This window comes from Podarcis tiliguerta (assembly GCF_965153285.1).
Source record: "Podarcis tiliguerta genome assembly, chromosome: 6".
Taxonomy (NCBI): Eukaryota; Metazoa; Chordata; class Lepidosauria; order Squamata; family Lacertidae; genus Podarcis; species Podarcis tiliguerta.
Window position 1 is genome coordinate 80,024,854 of NC_139539.1, and position 26,259 is coordinate 80,051,112.

General features: G+C 44.1%; 3 protein-coding genes across 4 annotated transcripts in view; all 3 read right to left on the minus strand.

Annotated features, from left to right (window-relative positions):
* LOC310679712 (complement factor H-related protein 5-like) overlaps nucleotides 1–7,315 on the minus strand; it is a 27,076-nt gene extending 19,761 nt beyond the window's left edge. The window contains exons 1-3 of one of the 2 annotated variants that reach the window (XM_083445312.1): nucleotides 7,012–7,315; nucleotides 4,021–4,254; nucleotides 2,004–2,109 (exon numbers count right to left, since the gene is read on the minus strand). In XM_083445312.1, the coding sequence (XP_083301438.1) occupies nucleotides 2,004–2,109; nucleotides 4,021–4,254; nucleotides 7,012–7,075 (404 nt within the window). In that variant the 5' untranslated portion in view covers nucleotides 7,076–7,315. Of the gene's footprint in view, nucleotides 1–1,972; nucleotides 2,110–4,020; nucleotides 4,255–7,011 lie in introns of both variants that reach the window. The other variant, XM_083445313.1, reaches the window with a different exon arrangement.
* The window catches only part of GLRX2 (glutaredoxin 2), a 264,490-nt gene that overhangs the window by 19,761 nt on the left and 218,470 nt on the right, over nucleotides 1–26,259 (minus strand). The window lies entirely within an intron of this gene.
* LOC310680045 (complement factor H-related protein 2-like) lies at nucleotides 11,073–20,839 on the minus strand. The gene is made up of 9 exons (XM_083446167.1): nucleotides 20,625–20,839; nucleotides 19,382–19,552; nucleotides 18,302–18,490; nucleotides 17,106–17,288; nucleotides 15,688–15,900; nucleotides 15,259–15,432; nucleotides 14,752–14,952; nucleotides 14,021–14,203; nucleotides 11,073–11,627 (listed from the first exon to the last, which is right to left on the minus strand). The coding sequence occupies exons 1-9, from the start codon at nucleotides 20,686–20,688 to the stop codon at nucleotides 11,617–11,619; spliced, it is 1,389 nt and encodes a 462-aa protein (XP_083302293.1). The 5' UTR covers nucleotides 20,689–20,839; the 3' UTR covers nucleotides 11,073–11,616.

The following is a 26,259-nucleotide window of genomic DNA, read 5'->3' on the forward strand; positions in this document are numbered from 1 at the left end:
GCTCTATAAGACGCACCAGACCACAAGATGCACCTAGTTTTTGGAGGAGGAAAACAAGAAAAAAAATATTCTGAATCTCAGAAGCCAGAACAGCAAGAGGGATCACTGCGCAGTGAAAGCAGCAATCCCTCTTGCTGTTCTGGCTTCTGGGATAGCTGCGCAGCCTGCATTCGCTCCATAAGACGCACACACATTTCCCCTTACTTTTTAGAAGGGAAAAAGTGAGTCTTATAGAGCAAAAAGTACGGTAATTGCATGACAGGAGCAGCTTTGGAATAACATTGTAACACACTGAGACTCAAACAAATACTTCTAGAATAGCAGGGTTATTTTCTAGGTGTTTTTTTTCTAGAGATGGCATGAGTTTTCACCACAGGTTAGCTCAGACTGAAACTGAATGGATTCAGGAGAGCTGGTCACTAAAGCGAGGTGAGTATTCAAATCCTCAGTTCCCCCACACTGGCTGAATGTTGAAAACTGAGTATCAGGGAGAGGAAGCCCCAACTCCTTCCAATATAAAAACACACTCCTTCCTTGCTCACCTTGTTCTTAAGGCTAGGAGTTTTTGCAGAAAGAAGGCAAATAGGGTAGAAGAGATTTCTCTCTCTCCTCATCCCTTTGGTCATCATAACCAGATTAGCACCACAATATGGCTAGACCCTGGAGATTGCAGGAGCCCTTGAACAAATCTCCCCAGTATCCATCTCAGGTAGGATTACCAAGCCTTAAGAGGAGGGAAGGTGGACAAGCAGGTCAGAATGTGTCTGAGCACTGGGAGCTGGCAGGAGTTTGCTTAGCATTGGTTTTAGGGCAACATAACGAGCCCAAACGCTATGGGACGCAGGTGGCGCTGTGGGTTAAAGCCTCAGTGCCTAGGGCTTGCCGATCGAAAGGTCGGCGGTTCGAATCCCCGCGGCGGGGTGCTCTCCCGTTGTTCGGTCCCAGCGCCTGCCAACCTAGCAGTTTGAAAGCACCTCCGGGTGCAAGTAGATAAATAGGGACCGCTTACTAGCGGGAAGGTAAACGGTGTTTCTGTGTGCGGCTCTGGCTCGCCAGAGCAGCGATGTCACTCTGGCCACGTGACCCGGAAGTGTCTTCGGACAGCGCTGGCCCCCGGCCTCTTTGAGTGAGATGGGCGCACAACCCTAGAGTCTGTCAAGACTGGCCCGTACGGGCAGGGGTACCTTTACCTTTACCTTTACCTAAATGGCAGAGGGGACACCTTATGATCCCTCATAACATACAGTGGTACCTCGGGTTAAGTACTTAATTCATTCCAGAGGTCTGTTCTAAAGCTGAAACTGCTCTTAACCTAAAGCACCACTTTAGCTAATGGGGCCTCCAGCTGCTGCCGAGCTGCCATAGCACGATTTATGTTCTCATCCTGAAGCAAAGTTCTTAACCTGAGGTACTATTTCTGGGTTAGCGGAGTCTGTAACCTGAAGCGTCTGTAACCTGAAGTGTATGTAACCCGAGGTACTACTGTATGCACTTGGGTACTTGCATTATATACATTATATGCATTATATATATTCACATATAGTCAAAAGGTAAAAGTAAAGGACCCCTGGACGGTTAAGTCCAGTCAAAGGTGACTATGGGGTTTCGGTGCTCATCTCGCATTCAGACCGAGGGAGCCGGCGTTTGTCCACAGACAATTATCTGGGCCATGTGGCCAGCAGGACTAAACCGCTTCCAGCACAACGGGACACCATGATGGAAAGCAGGAAACACTGTTTACCTTCCCGCCACAGCAGTACCTATTTATCTACTTGCACTGTTGTGCTTTCGAACTGCTAGGTTGGCAGGAGCTGGGAAAGAGCAACGGGATCTCACCCCATCTTGGGGATTCAAACTGCTGACTTTCTGATCGGCAAGCCCACATCCCTTTATATATGCATATATATAAATATAAGCTGCCCTAAAGATACTACCATGTCTAAATATCTGAAGAGGGGCAGGGAATATTTACCCTTCATTGCACCAACAGAGGAGATATTTACCCTTCATTGCACCGATACACGACACGAGCACCAAAGACAAATTCGTCTCCATTAACAAGTTCTAAAGAGCCAAATTTGATAAGTCCAGGATGTCCACAAGGCCTTTCTGGAAATTAAGGAAATTAAGTGTAAAGCAAGATAACACTTATGGCTATAACAATGTGCTTGAAAACGATGCTATGTTGTGAGAAATGTATGAAGGCTGCTAAGAAGAGCAACCTTGAATCTCCTCTTCCTTTCTTTCCAGTAAAGGAAGACACGTGACATCATCATGCTCAGACTTTCCCCATCCCTGCTCTGATTCACTGGGTGCCTCTTATAGACAGATTTGTGGGGAAAGTCTTAACATGATGCTGTCATATCAAATGCCTTCTTTTATAAAGCTTAATGAGGGAGATGATGTTGGCTGTAGTGATAGCTGTAGTGATGGTGAGATGCTTAGAGCATCTCCCAGCCCCTTTCCAGCCCCACTGCTGCATAACATCCAACAACAACAACAACAACAACAACAACAACAATAATAATTTATTATTTATATCCCGCCCATCTGGCTGAGTTTTCCCAGCCACTCTGGGTAGCTCCCAATCAAGTGGTAAAAACAATACAGCATTAAATATTAAAAACTTCCCTAAACAGGGCTGCCTTCAGATGTCTTTTAAAAATAGGATAGCTGCTTATTTCCTTCACATCTGAAGGGAGGGTGTTCTACAGGGTGGGTGCCACTACCAAGAAGGCCCTCTGTCTGGTTCCCTGTAACATCACTTCTTGCAATGAGGGAACCGCCAGAAGGCCCTTGGCGCTGGATCTCAGTGTCCGGGCTGAACGATGGGGGTGGAGACGCTCCTTCAGGTATACAGGACCGAGGCCGTTTACGGCTTTAAAGGTCAGCACCAACACTTTGAATTGTGCTCGGAAACGTATTGGGAGTCAATGCAGAACTCTCAGGACCGGTGTTATATGGTCCCGGCGGCCACTCCCAGTCACCAGTCTAGCTGCCGCATTCTGGATTAATTGCAGTTTCCAGGTCACCTTCAAAGGTAGCCCCACGTAGAGTGCATTGAAGTAGTCCAAGCGGGAGATAACTAGAGCATGCACCACTCTGGCAAGACAGTCCACGGGCAGATAGGGTCTCAGCCTGTGTACCAGATGGAGCTGGTAGACAGCTGCCCTGGACACAGAATTAACCTGCGCCTCCCTGGACAGCTTTGAGTCCAAAATGACTGTGCACCTGGTCCTTCAGGGGCACAGTTACCCTATTCAGGACCAGGGAAGTGTCTCTTACCTGGTAATTTATGTTCCCAGCTCTCTTTTTAAGTCAAAGCAACCCCGGAAACAAGGGGGGAAATGGGGAGAGCCACTTAATGGTTAAGTCACGGGATCCTGGACAAGTGTGCCTCCAGCTGATCCTTTGCAAATTTTGCAGAGCTCTCCAGCCCTCTGCTTATCCACAAGACTAGGGCACATTCTTGTCCTTACCAACTCTGGTGGTCTTAGACCTCCAATCATATGAAACCCAAAGCAAACAGAAAAAGGGTTAGTGGCTACAAAGTGAAATGCAACCTTGTCTTGTCTTGTTGTTGCTTTTTTTTAAAAAAAATGGGCCATCCCAAGGCTCATCACAAGGAGAAGAAAATAAACTGTTCAAATAAAAGGATGTCACATAGAGGAGGGAGAAAGGTTGTTTTCTGCTGCTCCAGAGAAGCGGACACGGAGCAATGGATCCAAACTACAAGAAAGAAGATTCCACCTAAACATTAGGAAGAACTTCCTGACAGTAAGAGCTGTTCGACAGTGGAATTTGCTGCCAAGGAGTGTGGTGGAGTCTCCTTCTTTGGAGGTCTTTAAGCAGAGGCTTGACAACCATATGTCAGGAGTGCTCTGTTGGTGTTTCCTGCTTGGCAGGGGGTTGGACTCGATGGCCCTTGTGGTCTCTTCCAACTCTATGATTCTATGATTCTATGATTCTATGAAATATTTCAATAGCTTGTGAATTTTACAAAGTTTTGGTTCTACTTACTTCTGCATTGCACATGTGGTGTGGATTGTACCCATTTTCCATTGTTACACTGCAATTTTATGCGCCCAAATTTTATATACCCAGGCTGGCAATTGTAAACTACTTCATCCCCGTGCGAATAGGACTTTTTGTCTGATATGTCTGCAAGTTCTTCATGGTCTCTTATTGGTGGTGGTCGGCAGTCTTCAATTAAAATAGCATCGGTAAAATCAACAATGGATGGCACCCTTTGACCTGTAAATGTTAAAGAATTTGAAGGAGGTGAAAAAGAACTGAGTTGGAATTATGCAATAAAAATGTTGGCCTCATAACTTCATAATCTCCCTTCATTGCACCACAACTCAGATACTTAAGCAGAAAGTAGGTCTGTAACTGTTTTTGGACTACAACTCCCAACATCCTTAGCTAGTGGTACCAGTCAGGGGTGATGGGAATTGTAGTTCAAAAACAGCTCGAGACCCAACTTTGGGAAACCCTGCCATAATGGAGGGGGGGGGGGATACAGTTTCTGATTCCTACCTAGAGCTGCAAAATTTCAGGAAATTTTGAAGCCATGAGAACCCCCCCCCCCATTTTTTTCTGGAAAAACTGGAAATTTTGCAAAAATTGAAAAAAAGTTCAGTGTGGAGTAGTTTTGCAAATTGCGTGAAACACAGTGCAGAACAGCGGTAGATAACCTAAAGCCCATGGGCCACTAGCGGCCCATGGGGGGGGTTGTTTAACTGGCCCACAAGCCACCCCCGAACCGAGCCGCACGCTCAGTGAGTACCACACACTGCACTAAAGCAGCGCAGCGTAGCATGGGGACTCGCTTCCACGGCACTGGAAACCACACCTGCGCATGTGCAGACGCCAAAAATCATGTCTGCACAGATGCAGATGTCGGAAATCGTGGGCGGGCGCACTCACACATGCCCGCGATCTGGCCCACAGAGGGGGCTCTGTAGCAGTGAACCTTGATGACCCCTGGTGTAGATAAAAGTACAGTGGTACCTCGGGTTAAGTACTTAATTCGTTCTGGAGGTCCGTTCTTAACCTGAAACTGTTCTTAACCTGAAGCACCACTTTAGCTAATGGGGCCTCCTGCTGCTGCGCCGCCGCCGGAGCACGATTTCTGTTTTCATCCTGAAGCAAAGTTCTTAACCCGAGGTACTATTTCTGGGTTAGCGGAGTCTGTAACCTGAAGCGTATGTAACCCGAGGTACCACTGTATTATGCTTGCAATAAAACATGTAACCACCTCCTTTCCCTCAAAAGCAACAAAAAAGCAAGAAACCATCAACATAAAAAATAATCAGATTTGCCCCTTAGCACCAACAGCAAATAAAATTACGGTAAGGTCCACTTCAATATTTAAGCTCCATAGAAGGTCTACCCTTTGAGTAGTGCTTTAAAAATAGAGAGAAGACACAACATATACATGTGGTTTATTCTATCTCATTTTCTGAACTACTGCTATCATTTTCCATTTCTTCTTGCTCTTCCTTGTTGTCATTTTTCTCATGGACTTCTAAAAAACAGCTTTGGAAAAAACCAGGGAGAAAACCTGTCCCCCCCCCCAATTTTTCTGCCCCCCCCGGCCTTTCCATATCTGCTTGAGGATAGCCAGGGCAAAGCATAAGGCAATTTTTTTTTGCATGCCAGGCCGAGAAGTAACCAACATCCAGTTAGTGAATAGCATATTGCACTAAGGCTGAAACTCTGTTTGAAAGGAAAAGGAGTATGTGTGTGTTTAATTGAATTTGTTATTATATACAGTGGTACCTCGGGTTAAGTACTTAATTCATTCCGGAGGTCCGTTCTTAACCTGAAACTGTACTTAACCTGAAGCACCACTTTAGCTAATGGGGCCACCTGCTGCCGCCGCGCCGCCAGAGCCCAATTTCTGTTCTTATCCTGAAGCAAATCCTGAAGCACTATTTCTGGGTTAGCGGAGTGTGTAACCTGAAGCATATGTAACCTGAAGCATATTTAACCCGAGGTACCACTGTATTATAAACTGCATGATGGTAAGAGAGCTTTCTAAACAGTTTACAAAAATATACCACAGAATATTAAAATGATTGATAAAACACAGTTGAAAACAGACATTTAAGAGTATTCAATAGATCAGCCTTTCTCAGCCTGTGAGTCCCCAGATGTTGTTGAACCACAACTCCCATCACCCCTAGCTAGCAAGGCCACAGCTCAGGGATGATGGGAGTTGTAGTCCAACAACATCTGGGGACCCCCAGGTTGAGAGCCACTGCAATCGATGATTAAAGTCAACAGTGGTTAAAATTGCATGCAGCTTCTACGTGTTCAGATGGGCTGGCCCTAACGAAAATGTTTTGAGCCGGAAAGATTACAGTGAGAGCACCTGCCTGGTGTAAATTGGCAAGGAGGTCCAAAGTGTGGGTGCTGGAAGGCCTGGGGAAAAAATGGAAAAATTGGGGGGAGGGAACAGGTTTTTCCAGGTTTTTTCCAAAGCCTTTTTTTTCCCCAGGAAAAATTTGAAGGGGAAAAAAAATAGTGTGTGGAATATTCAAACTACATCAAAATACCCCCCCCCCCTTTTTCTGAAAAAAAACTGCTTCGGGGAAAAACCGGGGGAAAACTTGTCCCTCCCCCCATTTTTTTTTCCAGGCCTTCCCATCTCTCTTCCGACCTGAAGTTCTAGTTCTACCATTCTGGTGAAACTAACTGTTTTTTTAAGTGTTGGTTCCGCACTAATGCCACAATCCTATGCACATTTTTCCAGGACTAAGTCCTGCTGGGGCTTTCTGAGTGGATATGTATAGGATTGTGTTATAGGTTAGTAATATTTTAGTTAATAATGACTTAGGTTAGTAAAGGATTTAAGTTGTTAGGGACTTAAGTTAATAACCTCTATTTTTTCACACTGATTTCATTGGGCCCCAAGTACAATGGAGTTAGATCCAACCCATAAGGAATCTGGCAACATCCAACTTCCCTGGTAAAAAACATTTGTCAGCCGCCTACACAACTTACCATTTAGGGAAGGACAAGATGTCAGAAGAAGAAATGGAATAATAGAGATCAGCCAGCTCTTCATATTATTTCAGGAAGCTTGCAATGCTCTGTACCACAAAATTTTCACTTTCAGCTGTCAACATATTCCAATGATCTGCAAATATCTTTTTCCTCTCTTTGGAACCTCCAATTATTTTCTTTAGCCCTTTGCCATGTTTTTAAAATGCTTTTTGTGTTTGATAGACCAGTCTGAAAAGAGCAATAATAGGGGAATGTGCAAGGTACTTTTTAACCCAACTCAGTTTATTTACACACGACCTGTGAGTTCTCTGATGCAATCCTGGCAGCAACAAAATATTTCTCTGTCTTTGGTTTCAACAGTTATTTTCTTTTGCTGTTATCATAGTTTATTTCATGCGCTTTGTTTGTTTGTTTGTTTGTTTTTGTCTCTTAGCACAACCTGTCAAGAGGAAGAATTACAGAAATGCACGACTCAATTGAATTTTTAAGACAATTAAGATTATTTGCAAAAGGTCTGTGAGTGTTGCAATTCTGACAGTAAACCAAAAGGGTAAAGTCCACTCATTAGTTGTTTACCAGAATTACTCTGCCGGCCTTGTTCTTGCACCTCTAAGAGCAGCTTGCTGTGAAGAAATCAGAATATGAAAATGCTTGGGGGGACGGTATAGGGAATTGATGTTAACTATGACCATATGTTTTGGGACGTGGGTGGAGCTGTGGGTTAAACCACAGAGCCTAAGACTTGCCAATCAGAAGGTCGGCGGTTTGAATCCCCGCAACGGGGTGATCTCCTGTTGCTCAGTCCCTGCTCCTGCCAACCTAGCAGTTCGAAAGCACATCAAAGTGCAAGTACATAAATAGGTACCACTCCGGTGGGAAGGTAAATGGCGTTTCCGTGTGCTGCTCTGGTTCGCCAGAAGCGGCTTAGTCATGCTGGCCACATGATCTGGAAGCTGTACGCCGGCTCCCTCGGCCAATAAAGCGAGATGAGCGCTGCAACCCCAGAGTTGGTCACGACTGGACCTAATGGTCAGGAGTCTCTTTACCTTTACCTTTTATGACCATATGTTTAATAGCAGCATGGCATGCATGCTGCTTTTACAAAGTCCGGCTTCTGTGGCTAGCTGAAAAGGTTGTTAGAAAGCAGATCCTTTTTGAATTGTGAGGCCCAATCCAAATGAATGAAGTCTGCTTAACTTCATTGGTCCAATGGATTTAAGTGCACCTCACCACTCCTGAGTTGTGGACACCATGTGAAACGAAATTTGTCAAAGTTGTTGCTGAAAAATAACCACGTTTACCATAAAAAAACACGTGTTCTGGTGAACTTCAACACCCACACCCACCTAGTCAAGAGCAGCGGAGGACTTCAAGGCCACCACAATAACCATGGGGCTGTCTCAATACCTCATGGTCTCCAAACATGTTGTCGGTCAGGCCTTTAGGCCGGTATCTCCTGCAGAATTGATAGGTCACTTCCTGCTTTAGTTCAGGATTGACAATGGCTTTTATCTCATGGGGTGGGAGACCTCCATGATCTGTCCATGGAGACTTATGGAATGTGATGCAGTCTTGCATGCTTTGGGGGATTTTCAAGGGGCATGACTAGAGTGTTGGGACAAATAGGGACATCAATACAATTGCTGCAAAACACACTCCCTAGCACAGGAGACCCTGTTGGGCGCCTTGCTTTTCCAGAGAACTGTGGGCAAAGAAACAGACTGGAGGATGGCTGGAGTGCAAATGGCAGAAGTCTTATAGCAAGTATGACCAAGCCCAGATACATACACATCATTGCACTTGCATGATGGCACTGAAGAAAGTTTACCTTTCTGGCACCATTGCACCCTTGGACAGTGGTTTAAGAGTGCCTACTTAGAATTTGCAGGGTGGGTGGGTGCCTCCTGCCTTGCCCCTTCCATTATCCAGCCCCAAGATCTTCCACGTGTGGGTGGACGGTGCTTGCCAAATCCCTGCGTGTAAAGGCTGATGCAGTCCCTGCTACTATCAGAAGAGGATTAAGCGGTCAAATTCAAAAAGCGACACATCATGTGATTTCATTTTGCTCAGCGTATGTGGGGGCTTTCTGGCACATGGCCCAATATTATACTGCTAGAGGGTTTAATATGGCTACAGTGGTACCTCAGGTTACATACGCTTCAGGTTACAGACTCCACTAACCCAGAAATAGTACCTCGGGTTAAGAGCTTTGCTTCAGGATGAGAACAGAAATCGTGCTCCAGCGGCGCAGCGGCAGCAGGAGGCCCCATTAGCTAAAGTGGTGCTTCAGGTTAAGAACAGTTTCAGGTTAAGAACGGACCTCCAGAACGAATTAAGTACTTAACCCGAGGTACCACTGTATTTACTCTAAACCACACCCACCTGTCCATCAGCTGGCATCACTTATTGGTGGCAGCAGGAGGGTGGGTGGGTTCAGTTCTGTATTGCCTGCAGGCGCCTGGGTGTCAGGGACTGAACAGAGGAGGAGTGGTGGAGACTGCCTCCAACTTCCTGATCCTTCCAGGGAGGAGGACGAGGAAGATAGTATAGATTTACAACAGGGGGTTGAGGCAGGTTGCAGCTCAGAGGCAGATGAGGCGGAAAGTTGGGAAATCGTGGGAGAACCAGAGCAACACCTGGCTACCTGGCTGACACATCATTAGAAAGCATTCCAGACCCCCCGTTTCCCAGAACCTGGTGAGCCTTAGAGCTAGGAGACCAAAGAGCTCAAAGACAAAGGGCACTTAGCAGCACCCATAGAAGTGAATGAGGAAGTGGGAGAGACCAGGGTGGAGATTCACTCAGGACAATGTCATTATCCAAGTGGCAGGGTTCTATAGCCTCTCTCTGTAATATTTTAATAAAAAAAGAATGGTAAGAAACTTTCCCTTGTCTTTATACTTCCCTGGGCAACCGGCCAGGAGCTGCTGACAGCATCCTGACACTGGGTTTAGCAGTGCCTTCTAGTTACTCACTCTGCATTATTTTTGCTGTTTGCAATCTATGGGCTGGATTCATAGAATCATAGAATCACAGAGTTGGAATAAACCACAAGGGCCATCGAGTCCAACCCCCTGCCAAGCAGGAAACACCATCAGAGCACTCCTGACATATGGTTGTCAAGCCTCTGCTTAAAGACCTCCAAAGAAGGAGACTCCACCACACTCCTTGGCAGCAAATTCCACTGTCGAACAGCTCTTACTGTCAGGAAGTTCTTCCTAATGTTTAGGTTGAATCTTCTTTCTTGTAGTTTGGATCCATTGCTCCGTGTCCGCTTCTCTGGAGCAGCAGAAAACAACCTTTCTCCCTCCTCTATATGACATCCTTTTATATATTTGAACATGGCTATCATATCCCCCCTTAACCTCCTCTTCTCCAGGCTAAACATGCCCAGCTCCCTTAGCCGTTCCTCATAAGGCACCGTTTCCAGGCCTTTGACCATTTTGGTTGCCCTCCTCTGGACACGTTCCAGTTTGTCAGTGTCCTTCTTGAACTGTGGTGCCCAGAACTGGACACAGTACAACTAAACAGTTCACCTAGTGGGAGCCAGCACTACTAATCCTGCTAGAGCAATTGAGTTCCCTTCCCCCTTCCCAGTGCATGCCCCAAATCAGCTGTGGGGATTGGACAATCTCCCCAAAACACCGAATGCGGGGGGGGGGGGGGAAGGGAGATCCACCTGGAAAGCAGAAATGCTTCTGCTGATGTAATGAGTTTCAGGAATAAGCACTGCAACATTTGGTAGTGTCGTATGTATACAAGTCAGCACCGGAATGATTCAATGAGGAGTTTCTACTGTGACCTATAAAAACAAAGCACGACACTTTTTATTTGTGTATAGTCCAGCAGTAGGGCACCCCAAAGACACCAGTAAGAAATAATAAGACAGAGCAGAGGAGAGATAGTTGTCCACATTTGATCAGTGATGATAGACATTATGACACATGGTTTTGTTGAAAACCACAAAAAGGAAACCACAGGTATTGATGGTAAGAATTTTGATGGTGTTAATATGTCCATAGTCAGAACATTGTATGAACAAATCCAAAATATCAATATAAATCGTATCAACATCTTTATTAATATAATCAAAACATTAAACTTTTTTGCAAGTTATTTTTAATTATATAATGATTAAAAAAACATTTTTCTGGTGCCTGTTTTATTTTATTTTTTATCGCTGTAGTTTAAAAAAGAGCTTTGTTGCAATTATGCACCAGTCCATTATTTAGGCTGCACTCCTCACTAGGAGTTCAAACGTCTACAGCAAGAAATGCGTGTGCAAATATTTTGCACTAATGCTTCTTTGGGTATATTTGCCCTTTGTTATATTTTAAAATTCTCATATTATAAACTGTATTTTATCAAAGTGAATCAGACCATTTGATATCCCTACCAGTGATAAAATTGCAGGTGTTGCTTCAATGAAGTACGGTTAAGTTCCCCATTTTAGATCTATGATCTTTTCTGGGAAATATATATATATATATATTTGGGGGGAGCCAGTATGATTTGATAACATTAAGCATTAAGGATAAGTGATAGATGACTTTCGAAGATCATAATGCTGGATAAAAATGTTGGCCATCCGCTTCATTCCATTCATTCTGTTTCTGTTAAATATGAAACAAACAATGAAAATATAAGGTAACATGCATAGATTTTTGTGTTAAGCATGTATTGCATTTTAACTATGTTTTGTATTAACTACGATTTGTGAAGATACATCTTAATCGGCAACAGAATAGTCTTGAATCCACTGGATCCAGCTGCCTCCTCAATCCCCTGATAGTTCCCTGGATCTGCTGCCTTAAATATACCAGCCTCAAATTTGAGATTCCCATTTCTTTCAGAGGTAAGGGACAGAATTATAAAACTGTCAGCAAGAGAAAAATAAACATGCAATCACAGCACCAGCTTCCTGCCCTTCCTGCCATGCTGGCAAAATTATGCACAGCTTAACTCCCCACAACCGCTTAGGATTGCCTTGTAAGTTATTTGCACTCTGGTGTCATTGAGAAGGACATCATTCTACTTCTTTTTGGGTAGACATATTTGAACCAGGCCTACCCATCCAACTTCCTTTCCCCAGTCTGCTTTAAATCCATCCTATGCCCATCAAAACAATTACCCTTCCTACTTTTCCATTTTCCTTATCAGCTAAGGTCTTTTGGCCTATGCTAACCCGGCAGCAGATTCCACTGAAAACCTCTGAGGCAATGGAGGTGGGCACCAAGTGGCTGACATTTGCTCAGCCCATGATGGAGGCAACACATAGTTGGGAAATCAGCTAATTTACCTGTTTTCCCTTTTTATTTCAATTTATCCAGACAACGCTATACACATTTCTGGTCATCAATTTGAAGCTCTTTTCTAATAGTAGAGGTCCTTGGAAGGGTATCAATCTACTACTTCTTCTTCTACAAATCAGCCTCAGATTTCAAGGGTTATCCCAGCACAAAGATACTAAATATAAGAATTGCTAGGGGCAAAGGAGGCCAGTTGGGTGGGGAGAGCATTGGCTGGCTGGTACCTATTCTCCCCTCCCCTCACATAGTTTATCCTTTAGTTTGTGACCTAAAGTCAACGTAGATCAAGTTGTCCAGTAAATAGTTTTAAACTAACTGCAACACTTGACAAGAGCTGTCTACAATGTGTACCTGCTTAATTCTGTGGGAGCCAAATATAATATGTATGTCCTCTGATCTTGGGGTCTCCTAGACCGCCTGCTACTTCCTCCAAGAGCAGAAAACGGCCACAAGCTCTACCATTCTCTGCAAGCTTCCCCTTTCACCCTGACATTCAAACTGCTGCCTCAGCACACCTAATAGCATTTTGGAGGATGAAAGCTATGGTGGGCATTGTTCCTCAGCTCAGCTGTCAAAGAAGCAGCAAACTTCATCACTCCTTCATCACTGTAAATCTTTGGGATGGAAACCATGAGACCATGAATGCATACTGCCCAACTGTATCTTTTAAGCAGAATATCCTGGATTGACAGAAGCCTTTCTGGCTTCCAATCCCAATCCCACATGTCCCATTTTGCTCCCATGCTTTTGGCTGGGACCCAAAAGCAGGTGTTTTTTGGGGGTCCCATACTGTGGCTCAAGTCAATTGGCTCACCCAATTGTGGGACCCAAAAAACAAACAAACAAACAAACAAACAAACAAACAAACAGAAGCAAAGCCTATCTTGTCACTGTTCTCCTTCTTCCTTCCATCACAGCACTTGTGGATGGTGGCTTCTGGAAATAGGTCTGTAGTACCAGAAGAGGAGGAGGCAGAAGATAGGACAGGGGAGGGAGGGTGGGTGAAGGAATACCAAGACTGGGGTGGTTGGTGCACCAAGAAGTATAGTGATGGGTAGGTAGAGAGTGCCAAGTTTGGGTGACTGGGGGAGTGGAGGAGCACAGATATGGGGCAGGGAGGATGGCATGTGTGTGGGTGTCCCACTTTTCCCTCCTGGAACGTTGGAGTGTATGTAACTGACGATGGTGACTGGGAGGTGAGACATGGAAGGCAGTTCCTAGAGCTGACTCAGAATTAAACTCAGTTCTGCATAACTTTCCTTCTTGCTTATCATTTTGGTTGCTGCTGCCATCGACTAGGACAGTGCTGTTACGGAGGCCCACAGCGACTGGCATTTTACTCCGGAGCCGGGCCCAGGACAAAAGTCAACCAACGATGCTTTTCCATATCTTCCTTCTTTGGGCTGCCGGTAGCAGCTACAGGGATGGGCCAGTAGGAGGAGGAGGTTCTGAAGAGCTGCAATTGTTCCCAAGTTTAGTTCTTTCCATTTCACATGTTGCGCTTACACAGAGTGTTAATGATTGTGACGTCCTGTTGAAAGGACATGGTGGGTGCTACAAGGAGCTCTAGTCCTCTGCCACTCCTTGCAAATCATCATGGGATTTGCATACTTGCACATCCTTAAGTTTTCCTATAACTTTGTTTACAGCAGGACAGAGCAGCATCTAGCTCCTCTTGTTCCATATTGCACACTTACTTTTCATGTCACAACGTGGAGCAGGTGACCAGCCATTTTTGGTGCACACGGCTTTAGCTTGTTGATTAGCAGGATCATATCCATTCTCACAAGAATACGAAATTTCATCACCTTCTATGTATTTCTTCCAAGTATGGGCATTGAATGTACCATGTTCAAGCTGTCTAGGAATATCACATTTTTCTAAAAGCAAAAAAGTAGATATGTTACATCATTGATAGACACATATTTTGGCAATTGAAATACCATTATGACTCTTCTTTTTATACTTAGAGAATATATGTATTTTTAGGATTTTGTCTTTTAAAAATTTGCAGGCATTTGAAAGAAGCAATTAACAATGTGCTTGTTCTGAGGTGACAAGAACGAGACATAAATATGATCCAACCCACCCCTACGTCCATAGCCACCTGCCCAAATGCCAAGATCTTCCACTGATATCAGGGGGTGGTGATCACACAGAAATATTTTCCATCAGCCCCCCCCCCCGACTTATGGAACACAATCGCCACTACCAAATGGGTCAGCCTGGTACTCAGCTTATTATATTTTTGGTGCCATATGAAGACATTTTCATATTAAATTTTAAAGTTTTCCACTCTAATTACTCACTGTCTAACCATGTTACACATTTTCCTTCCACATCTTTCGGAATAGGCATATTTTGTGTTTGCACATGGCCATTTCCATTTCTGATCAAAGTTGAGAATGCAAGGAAAATGTTAACTTACTGAAGCATTTTGGTTCTGGACTCCAGCCGAATTTGGTGCATGAACTTCTACCCCATGTTTCTTTATTTATTGGTAGAAAACCATCACGGCAACGATAGTCAACTGTTTGTCCCACCCTTCTTGGAAAATAGTGGTTTCGCCAGCGTTCGTAGGCATCAGATAGTTGTCCATTCTCAATCCGAATATAGTCACAGTTCTTTGCTTTGGAGAAGATGAGAAAAAGGTTAAGCCAAACATAAAAAAATCAGGATGTTCCACTTGCTATTTTCCTTGGGCTGGCTGGTTTAATGGAGGATGCACATTTGGCTCAAGTGTATCAGTGTCTGAATTTTATCTGGGTTTCCCTCTTTGGTCTGTGTATGAAAACAGAAATAGATGACTGTGGCAGAAGATGCAGGTGGTCCCCAGACAAGGATGCAGGGTTATGGTGCAGGGAACTCTAATATTTTCGGATGCATTGAATGCTATCTGCTCATGTTTTGAAACTGCAAAGAGAAAGCTACTTACGAATACATATCGGAGGAGGAGACCACCCCGTCTCTGTACACGTGGAAGTGGCTTGGTGGCTCTGAAGCTGATACCCAGACGCACACTGTGTTTCGATTGTATCTTCATATTCATACTGAATCTGATTAGGCTGAAAGTTGCCATTTTCTACTTGTGGTGGGGAGCAGACAATTTCTATGAAGGAATGCAAGAAGGACATTTGGTCAGCAACAGATCAGGCAACAAATTCTTTACCTGGCTAGATATTATTCAGTGCATGGGTATGAGCATTCATTTATTACTTGTTAAAAACCAACAAATCTCAAAGCAGCTTACAAAAAAAGATAAAGCAATAAAATGATTGATAAGAAAGATTAGCAATAATTTAAAACTTAAACAGGAACAACAACCACTCAGTATCCTTCCATCTCTAACTTGAGTTACCGGTACCTTTGCATTCAGGATACACAGTTGAATCTCCATTGCACTGGATTACAGAAACAGATTGCGAAGGATTTGTTGTAACCATGTAGCCCATTTTACAGGTGAACTCAACAGAACCACCACGTGGTACATAGATGTTTTCAGATATGTCTCCATCCAACTTCCTTTTAATTTCTATCTTCCGATTTTCCATTTCAGCCAAAGAGATTGCACAGGGTTCTGTGAGGAGAAAGAAAATAAATTCTGTTCATGAAGCCACCCAATAGATATAGCTGCCATCCTACAGGCTGACAAGCCCATGGAAAGTCATCAGCTGCCATGGTTGAAGAGGAAGGATGAAAAACCAGACGCTTTCCTATTAGGAATTTTAGGTACAGAAATGCCAATGGAGCAGAAAAGACTTTTTATGCACATGACAACAGCAGCACGGCTACTTTTGGACAGGTGATGGAAAGAAGATAAAGTCCCATCTAGAGAAGAATGGTTGATAAAGATGATGGACTACGCTGAAATGGCGAATATGACTGGGAAGATTAGAAACCAAGAAGACAGAAATTTTAATAAGGAATGGGGAAGAATTATAAATTACCTTGGAGAACACTGTAAAGAACTAAAAACTTTAGCAGGATTGTAACAAAACTTGTAATGTAACAAGTACTGTGGTAGAACATGGCATTTTAAGAAAATACTGAGAATAATATAAGATGCAGTTGAAAAAAGATTGACAGTGGGACTCATGGAGGGTGGAGGGAAGTCCAAAGATTAGATATGGGGTTGTAAATGTAAATTGTAAACCTGAATAAAAATATTTAAAAAAGAAGAAGAGGAAGGATGATCTTCCTGAGAAATCTTGCAGGCCCTACAGCTCACGTGGCCTAGTGGAGTGTCAGGGAAAGGAGGGGTCCCCCCTTTAAAATGGAATAACCATCATCTCACATAACCTTTTCCTTCTTCCTCATAGGGCAAAACCTGCCCACCCTCCAATCCTTCGATTTAGAGGCTCCCACAGAGGCTTTTTGCAGTCACTGGTTTACACAGCCAGAAAAGATTTTTTTCTCCCAACTACAGTTGGCCCTGGCTTGCTTAAAAACAGTGCAATAAAAAAAAGATATGAATTAGGTATCTCCCATGCTTTATCTCACATCCTTTACAATTATTTTGATTGTTGTTAGCCGCCCTGAGCCCAGCTTTGGCTGGGGAGGGCGGGGTATAAATAAAATTTATTATTATTATTATTATTATTATTATTATTATTATTATTACCATGAATTTGCCCCATACGATTCAAACATCAGAGAACCGCTGTCTGTAATATTAATGAAACCTGGAGTCAGGCAATACAAACAAACGACAGCAATGAATTTCCTTAAATGATATTCTAAACTCACTCATGCAAATAATATAAGCACTACCTTTGTTCTTACCTAAGCAAACAGGTGCTTTTGTCCAGGTCCCATTATCACAAAACGTTCTGTTATCTCCTTCCAGAGCATAATATTTTTGGCATTTGAACTGAACTGAAGAGCCAGCCTTGTACTGCTTCTTTGATAAGGTAATAATGTCTCCATTCTCAATAGTAGGTGGGCGGCTACAGTTTTTCCCTCTTTCTGGTAAACAATAAAGCAATAAGAATGATGACTTAGTTCAGCAACCAAGGGCCAAGAGTGAAGAACAGCAAATACTCTCACCACCCTGGAATATTAATAGCAGGGGGGAAGTCACTTATGGCTCATGTGCAATAACATGGCAGCTAACTACCAAGGTCTGTTGGGGCTTGGACAGCAATAAAGAACTGGTGGGTTGAACCACCAAGGCATTCATCTCATGACTGCAATTATGTGATTCGCTCAGAATCTGAAGCATGCTAGTTCTTTTCCAGTATGTTTCATGGGACACGGCAGGAAATGTAGTACAAAGTGGTTGGGGAAATTAATCCATTCTGTAGGTCATGCATGTTGGGAACGGTTTATCAAGACTAATTTTTTTAGCCCAAACCAGGATTCCAAAGTAATTCACAAGAAACAATAACACAATTAACACAACTTTAAATGTTATGAACTACATTTAACAGCATGTGTTAAGCATGACAACTCAGAGCTTTTTTTCCGGCCAGAACTGTGTTCCAGCATCTCTCAGGTGGGTTCCATTGCCTTTATGAGAGAAAAAGTGAGGTATTCATGGTGAGTTCCAGCACCTCTTTATCTAGAAAAATAGCACTGGATACACTGATCCTCATCGCCAGAGTGTCTGGGGCAGCCCAGTAATATGGAAAAGGTACAAATAATAATAACAAAACATTATGGACATGCCTCTGGTCCACATACATTCATACTAACTGGATACCCAGCACACGCAGGCCTATTTCTGATGCAACAGTCCTGGTCCAATCAAACCACAGTGCAGTGGACTGAAAGCAATCACTACAGCCTTGTCTCCATGTGCTTATAGCAGGAGACAACCAATTCTGTGGAGGGGGAGGGGTGGTGAAAATTTGTGAAGAAGTGAGGAAGGCAGCCTTGGAACCTGTGGAACCAGTCAAAATGGAAAGTGTGGTGCCTACAAACCCTTCGGATATTTGAGTATCTGTTGAGCAGTTTTCCAAGATGAACAATGTCTTTACCAGAGATACACGAGGGCAAATCCATGTGCCCATCAAGACACTTCCTGTCCATAGGCGCCGTGAGGACATGTCCTTCCTTGCACTGGAACTCCAACACATGATTATGTTGAATCAGTTGTGTCCGTACTCGGTTCCCAGACAGAAGCAGGTTTTTGGCCTCTAGCTGTTGTTTTGTGACCATACAAGGTGCTGAAAGACAAAAAGGTGGCGATGGGGACACAAGTCAGGGGTAATCACTGGTGCTCATTTCTTCATGTGCCCTATTCCGTTTGCCCTCTTTGTACTCTACGGATTGGCTCACATTTGTCATTGTCTTCAGGGAGGGTTGCCATATCTTGATGAGCAAAGGAGAGGAAAGCCATGGCTGCTGCCGTCCCAAGCTGGGGAAAGAGGCATGTTCCTCTTTTTCCATCTCGGGCTGGCAGCAACAGTGGCATGCGGAGCCAAAGCAAAAACATTCAAGGAGGGTGCAAAACAGGCTGGTGAGGGGCACAGCTTCTGAGGGACTATTATCTAGGGAGAATACCGAGGCTCGGTTAAAGTAAAGGTAAAGGTACCCCTGCCCGTACGGGCCAGTCGTGTCCGACTCTAGGGTTGTGCGCCCATCTCACTTAAGAGGCCGGGGGCCAGCGCTGTCCGAGAACACTTCCGGGTCACGTGGCCAGCGTGACAAGCTGCATCTGGCGAGCCAGCGCAGCACACGGAACGCCGTTTACCTTCCTGCTAGTAAGCGGTCCCTATTTATCTACTTGCACCCGGGGGTGCTTTCGAACTGCTAGGTTGGCAGGAGCTGGGACTGAGCAATGGGAGCGCACCCCGCTGTGGGGATTCGAACCGCCGACCTGACGATCGGCAAGTCCTAGGTGCTGAGGTTTTACCCACAGCGCCACCCGCGTCCCTTCGAGGCTCGGTTAGAGAGGCTGAAAAGACCATATTTGTCTCCTGGAGATGAGATTGTCACACTCTGCGTTCATGTTTCCAGCCTGAAAACACAGATTTGCATGGAGAGAAGCTATCAAAGGTCCTGTTGGACAAGCCAATTTGAAGGTTGTAGTATTCAAAGAGAAGATGGCCTCTTACCCAAGCATTTTGGGGGTGGTGTCCACTTTTGTCCACTGCATGTTATCCACTCGGAGCCTTCCAATACAAATCCAGGGTTGCAGTTGTATTGCACTCTGTCACTTTCAACGTAAGCGGCTTTCTCACCACTTTTTATTTCCCCAAAATCAATGTCAGGTGGTTCTTCGCACACTGCAATCATACGTACCATCAAAACCAACATAATAATAATAATAATAATAATAATAATAATAATAATAATAATAATAATAATTGTAGTAAACTTCTTAAATCAAAGACAAGCCAACATTACCAACACTTTCCAAAGATATATTTTAAATTTAGTAAATTCTTTTTCCTAACATTTTTTGCATGGTAATTCATTAATTTCTATCAGTCAATTTGTGAATGGAATTACAAGGGATCAAATTAATAAACTTCTATTTATTGGACTCCTGATTATGTTAACCATACAGAAAAGGATGGTCATAACTGGAATGATCCATGTATTAATATATCAGCTTCTTCAGCCAGTTAAGCAAAAAAAGCACCTAAAGGGTTATGTGCAATCACAAAGGCATGGATATTATTGCTACATTAAGCATAGTTGATTCCAACACCATCCTAATCCTCAAAGAATCTACCACTATCTGTTATTTATTTTTTAAATCAATTTTATTAAAGGTTTCCAACCTAACATAGCATAAAATCCCAACTAAACTAAAGAGAATAATAGAAAACAATATAGCATAAGAACAACTAAATACAAAAAGAAAAGAATACATATTAATAATCATCATATGATCCTCATAAGATACAAAATTAAAAATATATCTGTGTAGCCCTGGGTCACCCTTTCCTCTTGATTTTCACAGATACAGAGAGTTGAATCCCCCCACCTGAGAGAATTTCCTCTTCCACTGCTACTATCAATTGCTCCTTCTGTCACTTCAACACAACGTTGCTTCTTCAATTAGCTGAGCAAAGACACTCTAACATTTATGTGCATGTAAGGGTGAAGGTGAAATATTCTGTCATTAATTAGTTAATATTAAAACCTTATTACATTGTTAGTGAAGTGTCTCTGGTAATCCTTGGAGAGCTGCCAACACAAATGGACCAAAAAAATCACAGCTTTATACATAAAACACTGCTGAATTAACTTACATTTTTCCCACACCAGCTGAATGCAAATATTTCTATTATTAATACTACAGTGACCATTTACCTTGGCAAAAGGTTGCCCTTTTCTACCATCACTCACCATTTTGGGAAGTACAGCATGTCCACTGAAGAAATGGAAGAAGATAGACCAGCAAGTTCTTCATAGCAGTGCTTGCTGCTCACCTTCTTCTAATTTTTCTAATGACTGACCTTGCAAAAGTCACTTTTGGTTTCACCAGTGGTTCATGGCTCTGTGTCATGAGAAGAGGAAGAATTACTGGAACGGGGAACATGGACTCTTGAACCCAGCAAGGCATGTTTGCAGAAGGTGGGTCAGTTTTATGTTGCAATTCTGGCAACAGTGGTCGAAGCACTGGCCCAGCCTTTGGTATAGCCTTGGCAATGAGCCCAAAGAAGAAAGAGTCCTTCTTGAAAAATTTTGGGCAAGCCCTTTTAGCCATCTGTTAACCTAGTAAGGGATACGGTAAATTCAATTCACTTTGCATTTAAAGCCAAATATATCCAATTCTCATTTCACAAAACAATACAAGAACCAAAACACAGTTGTCCTTCAAAACTCATACAATTTTGTGAGGTGGTTCTCCAATCAAACTGAATACAAAAATGCATCTTTTAGGGAAAGTATGCAGGAAATGAATTGGTGAAAATAACATGCAAAATGCATTATATCAGCAGAAATTGCTGGCGAAAGAATGTGTGCCTTAGCCAGTACTCCATACAAAAAGGTATTCATTAGGAGACACTGGGATTAAAATCTTCCTGTTCTCCTGAAAATATTATGGCAACAATAGGGTAGATTTGATTTTCTTAATTTAAAAATGTTATACTCTGCAGGAGCGCCATCTTGCCCTCAGGTTTGCATGTGCCCACCACCACACATGGATATGCGATGTCACACGCACGCACCTGCACATACTGCATGTGACTTAACACAGCCAGTGAGGCACACTGAGGGACTTGAGCAGAGCTGCCTCTTATCCCGAAGCCCCGGCTCGCTTGGGTAGCTCTCGGCAAGGCGCGGGAGCCCGCCGCTGGGCTCCCGCGGCTTGCGGAGAGTTGCCTGTTCTGTCGGCTGGGGTCAGGGGAAGCTCGAGCTTCTCCCGCTTGGCAGCGACACGCCTGTACAGCGAAGCCCGAGGAGGAACAGAAGGGTCTCCTTCTGTTCCTTCTCCAGCTTCGCTGAAGGGCGCTGTGCCTTCTCCCTCTCTGCGCAGCGCCTTTCCTGTGAAGGAGAAGTGCTGCGCAGAGAGAGAAGGCGCAGTGCCCCTTCAGCGACGCGTCTGTCCTGGCTTCTGCTTTAGCCCTGCGCAGCCTCTTTGGGCAGGGGGAGCCTTCATCCCGCTGCCCTGAAGAGGCTTGGCGCGGTTACCCCAGAAGCCAGAACAGTCACACGGTATCCCAGAAGCCAGATCCCTCTTGCTCTTCTGGCTTCTGGGGTTCAGAATATTTTTTTCTTGTTTTCCGCCTCCCAAAACTAGGTGCGCCCTATGGTCCGGTGCGCCCTATGGTGCGAAAAATACACTATTTGCTGGAATTGTGACCCCGGGGCTTAGGGATTTTTTCAAACAAATATTTTGAAGCAGGTAAAGTTGTCGAGGGCTGATTTCTTGTCCTGTGATAAAAAGCCTTCTGTTTGCTGAAAATTGTGACCCCGGGGCTTTTCAGGGGAGCATTTGCAACCCTTTGAACTTTTAAAATGGACTGTTTGCAGAGAATTTGTGTATTTTGTGTTGCAATTCTGGCAGTAATGATAAAAGCAAACTTTCCTTGCAGGATCGGCAACTGACTGGGACAACTTTGCCAGCTCTGTCCTTGTGTCTTAAACAGTTTGTTCTCTCTCTCTCTCTCTGTCTCTCTCTCTCTCTCTGTGTGTGTGTGTGTGTGTGTGAGAGAGAGAGAGAGATCAGATGATCAAGTGTATCCCTGTATGGAAATAACCGTGTTTCACTGGGTGGAAATAACCATGCTTACTAGCTAATGTCTACGATGCATTCCTCTATTAAGGAACAATTACAGTGGTTGGTTGAAAAGCTGGGTAGTTAGACTCTTAGGTTCATGACTAACCCTAACTAATGCAGTACACCTTGCCTGCATTAGATTGTGACTGTTTGCAAAGTTTTATATGATTTCGCAAAGGATGTCCACTTTCATCTCAAAAAGGGAGGCTGTGGAATTGTGTTTGCATGAGCTGGAGTTCCTTTCAGTCTGGCACAAGCCTGAAGTCATCTTCTGTGACAGCTAGACTGGTGACTGGGAGTGGCCGCCTAGACCACATAAGACCAGTCCTGAAAGATCAGCATTCGCTCCTAGTACATTTCTGAGCACAATTCGAAGTGTTGGTGCTGACCTTGAAAGCCCTAAATGGCCCTGGCCCTGTATACCTGAAGGAGCATCTCCACTCCCATCGTTCAGCCCGGACACTGAGGTCCTGCACCAAGGGCCTTCTGGTGGTTCCCTCACTGCGAGAAGCCAAGTTACAGGGAACCAGGCAGAGGGCCTTCTTGGTTGTGGCACCCTCCCTGTGGAACGCCCTCCCATCAGTTGTTAAAGAGAATTAGAAGACATCTGAAGGCAGCCTTGTTTAGGGAAGCTTTTAATGTTTGATGTATTAAAGTATTTTAATGTTTTTCTGGAAGCTGCCCAGAGTGGCTGGGGAAGCCCAGCCAGATGGGCGGGGTATAAATAACACTGGTCAACAACAAATTTGTTGTCTGCGTTTTTTCAGTTGATTTAGGACGAATCTGATGTGCTGAATCCAAAAATCACATTGGTTTTGCTCAATCAGGTCAAGTTTTTGAGATATGGCCACATGTCATTTTTTATGTTTTTGTTCACATGTACGCTTGTGTGGAGCATTTTAGAAGAAGTTGGTGGGGGTAAAATGCCATGTCGAATAATTGTTTTGATTGGAAATGATTATTTTAATGACAAGAAGCATTCAGGTCTGATAGTTCTGGGTGATTATGTTGAAAAGGGATCAGTTTGAAGTCATAAAACCTCGAAATCTTCCATAAATTTGTGCGGCAAAGCATAAAGTTGGGGGATCAAAACTAAGTTCATCCTGATCTTCAATCAGCACATCATTCTGTAGCTCATTGTGATGAAATTCCAGTGCCTATCTTCGGAGAACTTCCTGACATTAGTGACGAAGATGCCTCCAGTGTTGAAGGACATGAAGAAGAAGTGGTTTTTGAAGATGATGCTCCACATCCATTTTCCCAAAAGGAGTTGAATGATCTAGTTCGCGACCTCAGCTTGTCAAAGGACTCTGCCAAACTGTTGGCATCCAGATTGAAGGAAAAAAACCTCCTCTCTGACAGTGCTCGCATCAGCTTCTTCCGCAACAGGCATTAAGAGTACCACCGTTTTTTCTCGGAAGAGTACTGTACTGTGCAGATATTGCACAGTTTCTGCTCAAGCTTGGAGTGCCACAGTACGAACCCAAAGATTGGAGACTGTTCATTGACAGCAGCAAGCGATCACTGAAATGTGTTCTGCTACACAACGGCAACCAGTTTGCTTCTATACCCCTGGCTCACTCGAGTACACTGAAGGAGAACTATGAAGCGGTGAAGTATGTGCTGGCAAAAATTAGTTATGATCAGCATGAGTGGTTTATTTGTGTTGACCTGAAGATGGTGAACTTTTCGTTGGGACAACAGTCTGGCTTCACCAAGTACCCATGTTTTCTGTGCATGTGGGATAGTAGGGACCGTGCTCAGCATTACACGAAGAAGGACTGGCCTGTGTGGGAGGAATTGGTGCCTTGCAAAGAAAGGAACGTCATCAACGACCCTCTGGTGGACAGAGACAGAATACTCTTCCCACCGCTGCACATCAAGCTCGGCTTAATCAAGCAGTTCACCAAGGCTCTGTATAAGGATGGTGACTGCTTCACTTACTTGTGCCAGGCTTTTCCTGGATTGACCATGGAGAAGTTGAAAGCTGGCATCTTTGACGGTCCTCAGATCCGTCAGCTCATCAGAGATCCAGAGTTCGGACACTCAATGAACGAAGTGGAACTGGAAGCGTGGAAGGCATTTGTTCTTTTAGCGAAGAACTTTCTTGGCGACAATAAGGCCCAAAACTACGCAGAACTTGTCAACAACATGCTGACTGCTTTCAGAAACCTGGGCTGCAACATGAGCGTCAAGATGCACTACCTATTTTCACATATGGACCGGTTTCCTGAGAACCTGGGTTCAATGAGTGATGAGCAGGGGGAGAGATTCCATCAGGACATGAAAGAGATGGAGACCAGGTATCAGGGTTGCTGGGACGCAGTCATGATGGCTGACTACTGTTGGACTCTGAAGAGAGACCTCCCTGCCGCTGAGCATTCCAGGAGTTCCAAGAAACAGAAGTTGAAGCCCTGAAGTTTGAAAAATGGTGAAGCAACATGCAATTTACATGTACTTACCTTTATCAATGCCCACCATTCAGTTTACAGTAAACCTGACCTGATGGAGAGAAACGGATGCCATTTCCTGATTCAGCAGTGCAAAAATACCCTAAATCAGTTGTAGAAATCTAGACAATATTCAAAAAGTAAAAAATTGTTGCCCACTGTAATAAATTATTATTATTATTATTATTATTATTATTATTATTATTATTATTATTATTACAACAAAGGCATTGTGCAGCCAACCCCTACTGCCACTGACCCCAGCCTGAGTGGAAGTTGTTGCCCCCTTCTGGCACCCCCCTCCCCAGATCCGAGCCTTGCAAGGCTGCTCGGTGTGGGGACGTGGCGTATACAAAAGTCACCTGGCTCGGTTGCTTTGCTTGTGTTTTGAAAGACACTCGCTGCTGCAGGCCACCTGTTTGTGCATGTTGTGTTTTCCTGTGGAAGGTTCCACTTCTAGTTCGCCCCCACCCCACATCTCCAGTGGGATGGAGTCAGGTTTGCCCTCCCCCCCATGGCTCCCCAAGCTGGTGACAGCCATTCCCAGTTCAGGGCGGTAGTGCCAGGAGACGGGTGCGCAGTGAGTTCAGAACTCAGCACTGGCACTGGGGAAGCAGTGTGCGTGCCTCCCAGCTAGTTGCCCATTTTGTCACCCCCCTTATTGATGATACCTGGGGCGGACCCCACACCCCACACACCCCTTCCTATGCCACTGGAAAGAGGCAGAGTATGAGGGGCAGACAGGAAGAAAATCAGAAACATAGAGAAAAGGAAATATTGATTATATGCAACGACAAATTAAAATTTGGTCTTATTTGAAAGCAGGTGCTAAGTCTGACAAGGTTGAAGGTGACTGGTAATCACAAAATCAACCTATTTTGAATATGCTTCCTTTCCTAAGGGCACTAAAAACCACAATTACTGGGGGTGGGGGGAAACAACCACAATTTATGTATGGTAAATTCTCTACCCTTGTGATTGAGTTTCAATATATGTACCTTTATCACACAGAGAGGATACTCCAGGTTGCCTTCTGTGCACAGCGCTCTGAAGGGTGGGGAGGACAGTTGTGGTATATAACCCGATTTACAGGAAAATTCAGCTGTGTCGCCAGATGCTGCATATATTTTTGATTTCTTCTCCACTTTAGCTGGATATTATAATGATCCATATCTTCTGTAGTTATTATACATGGTTCTGCAGAAAGGCACAGGTCATTTCACCTTTTAAAGATGAACTTGAGAGTGATAAAACAGCCACACTGCTTAAACTGTCAGCGTTCTAGGAAACCTATTTGAAATAAATA

What these genes read in the sequence shown, in the direction of transcription:
- LOC310680045 (XM_083446167.1), bottom strand. Translation starts at nt 20,688, where the DNA reads ATGAAGAACTTGCTGGTCTATCTTCTTCCATTTCTTCAGTGGACATGC. An exon ending in ATGCTGTACTTCCCAAAATG is followed by an intron (nt 19,553 to 20,624) that starts GTGAGTGATGGT and finishes GTATGATTGCAG; the next exon opens with TGTGCGAAGAACCACCTGAC. An exon ending in AAAAGCACCTGTTTGCTTAG is followed by an intron (nt 15,901 to 17,105) that starts GTAAGAACAAAG and finishes TTCTCCTCACAG; the next exon opens with AACCCTGTGCAATCTCTTTG.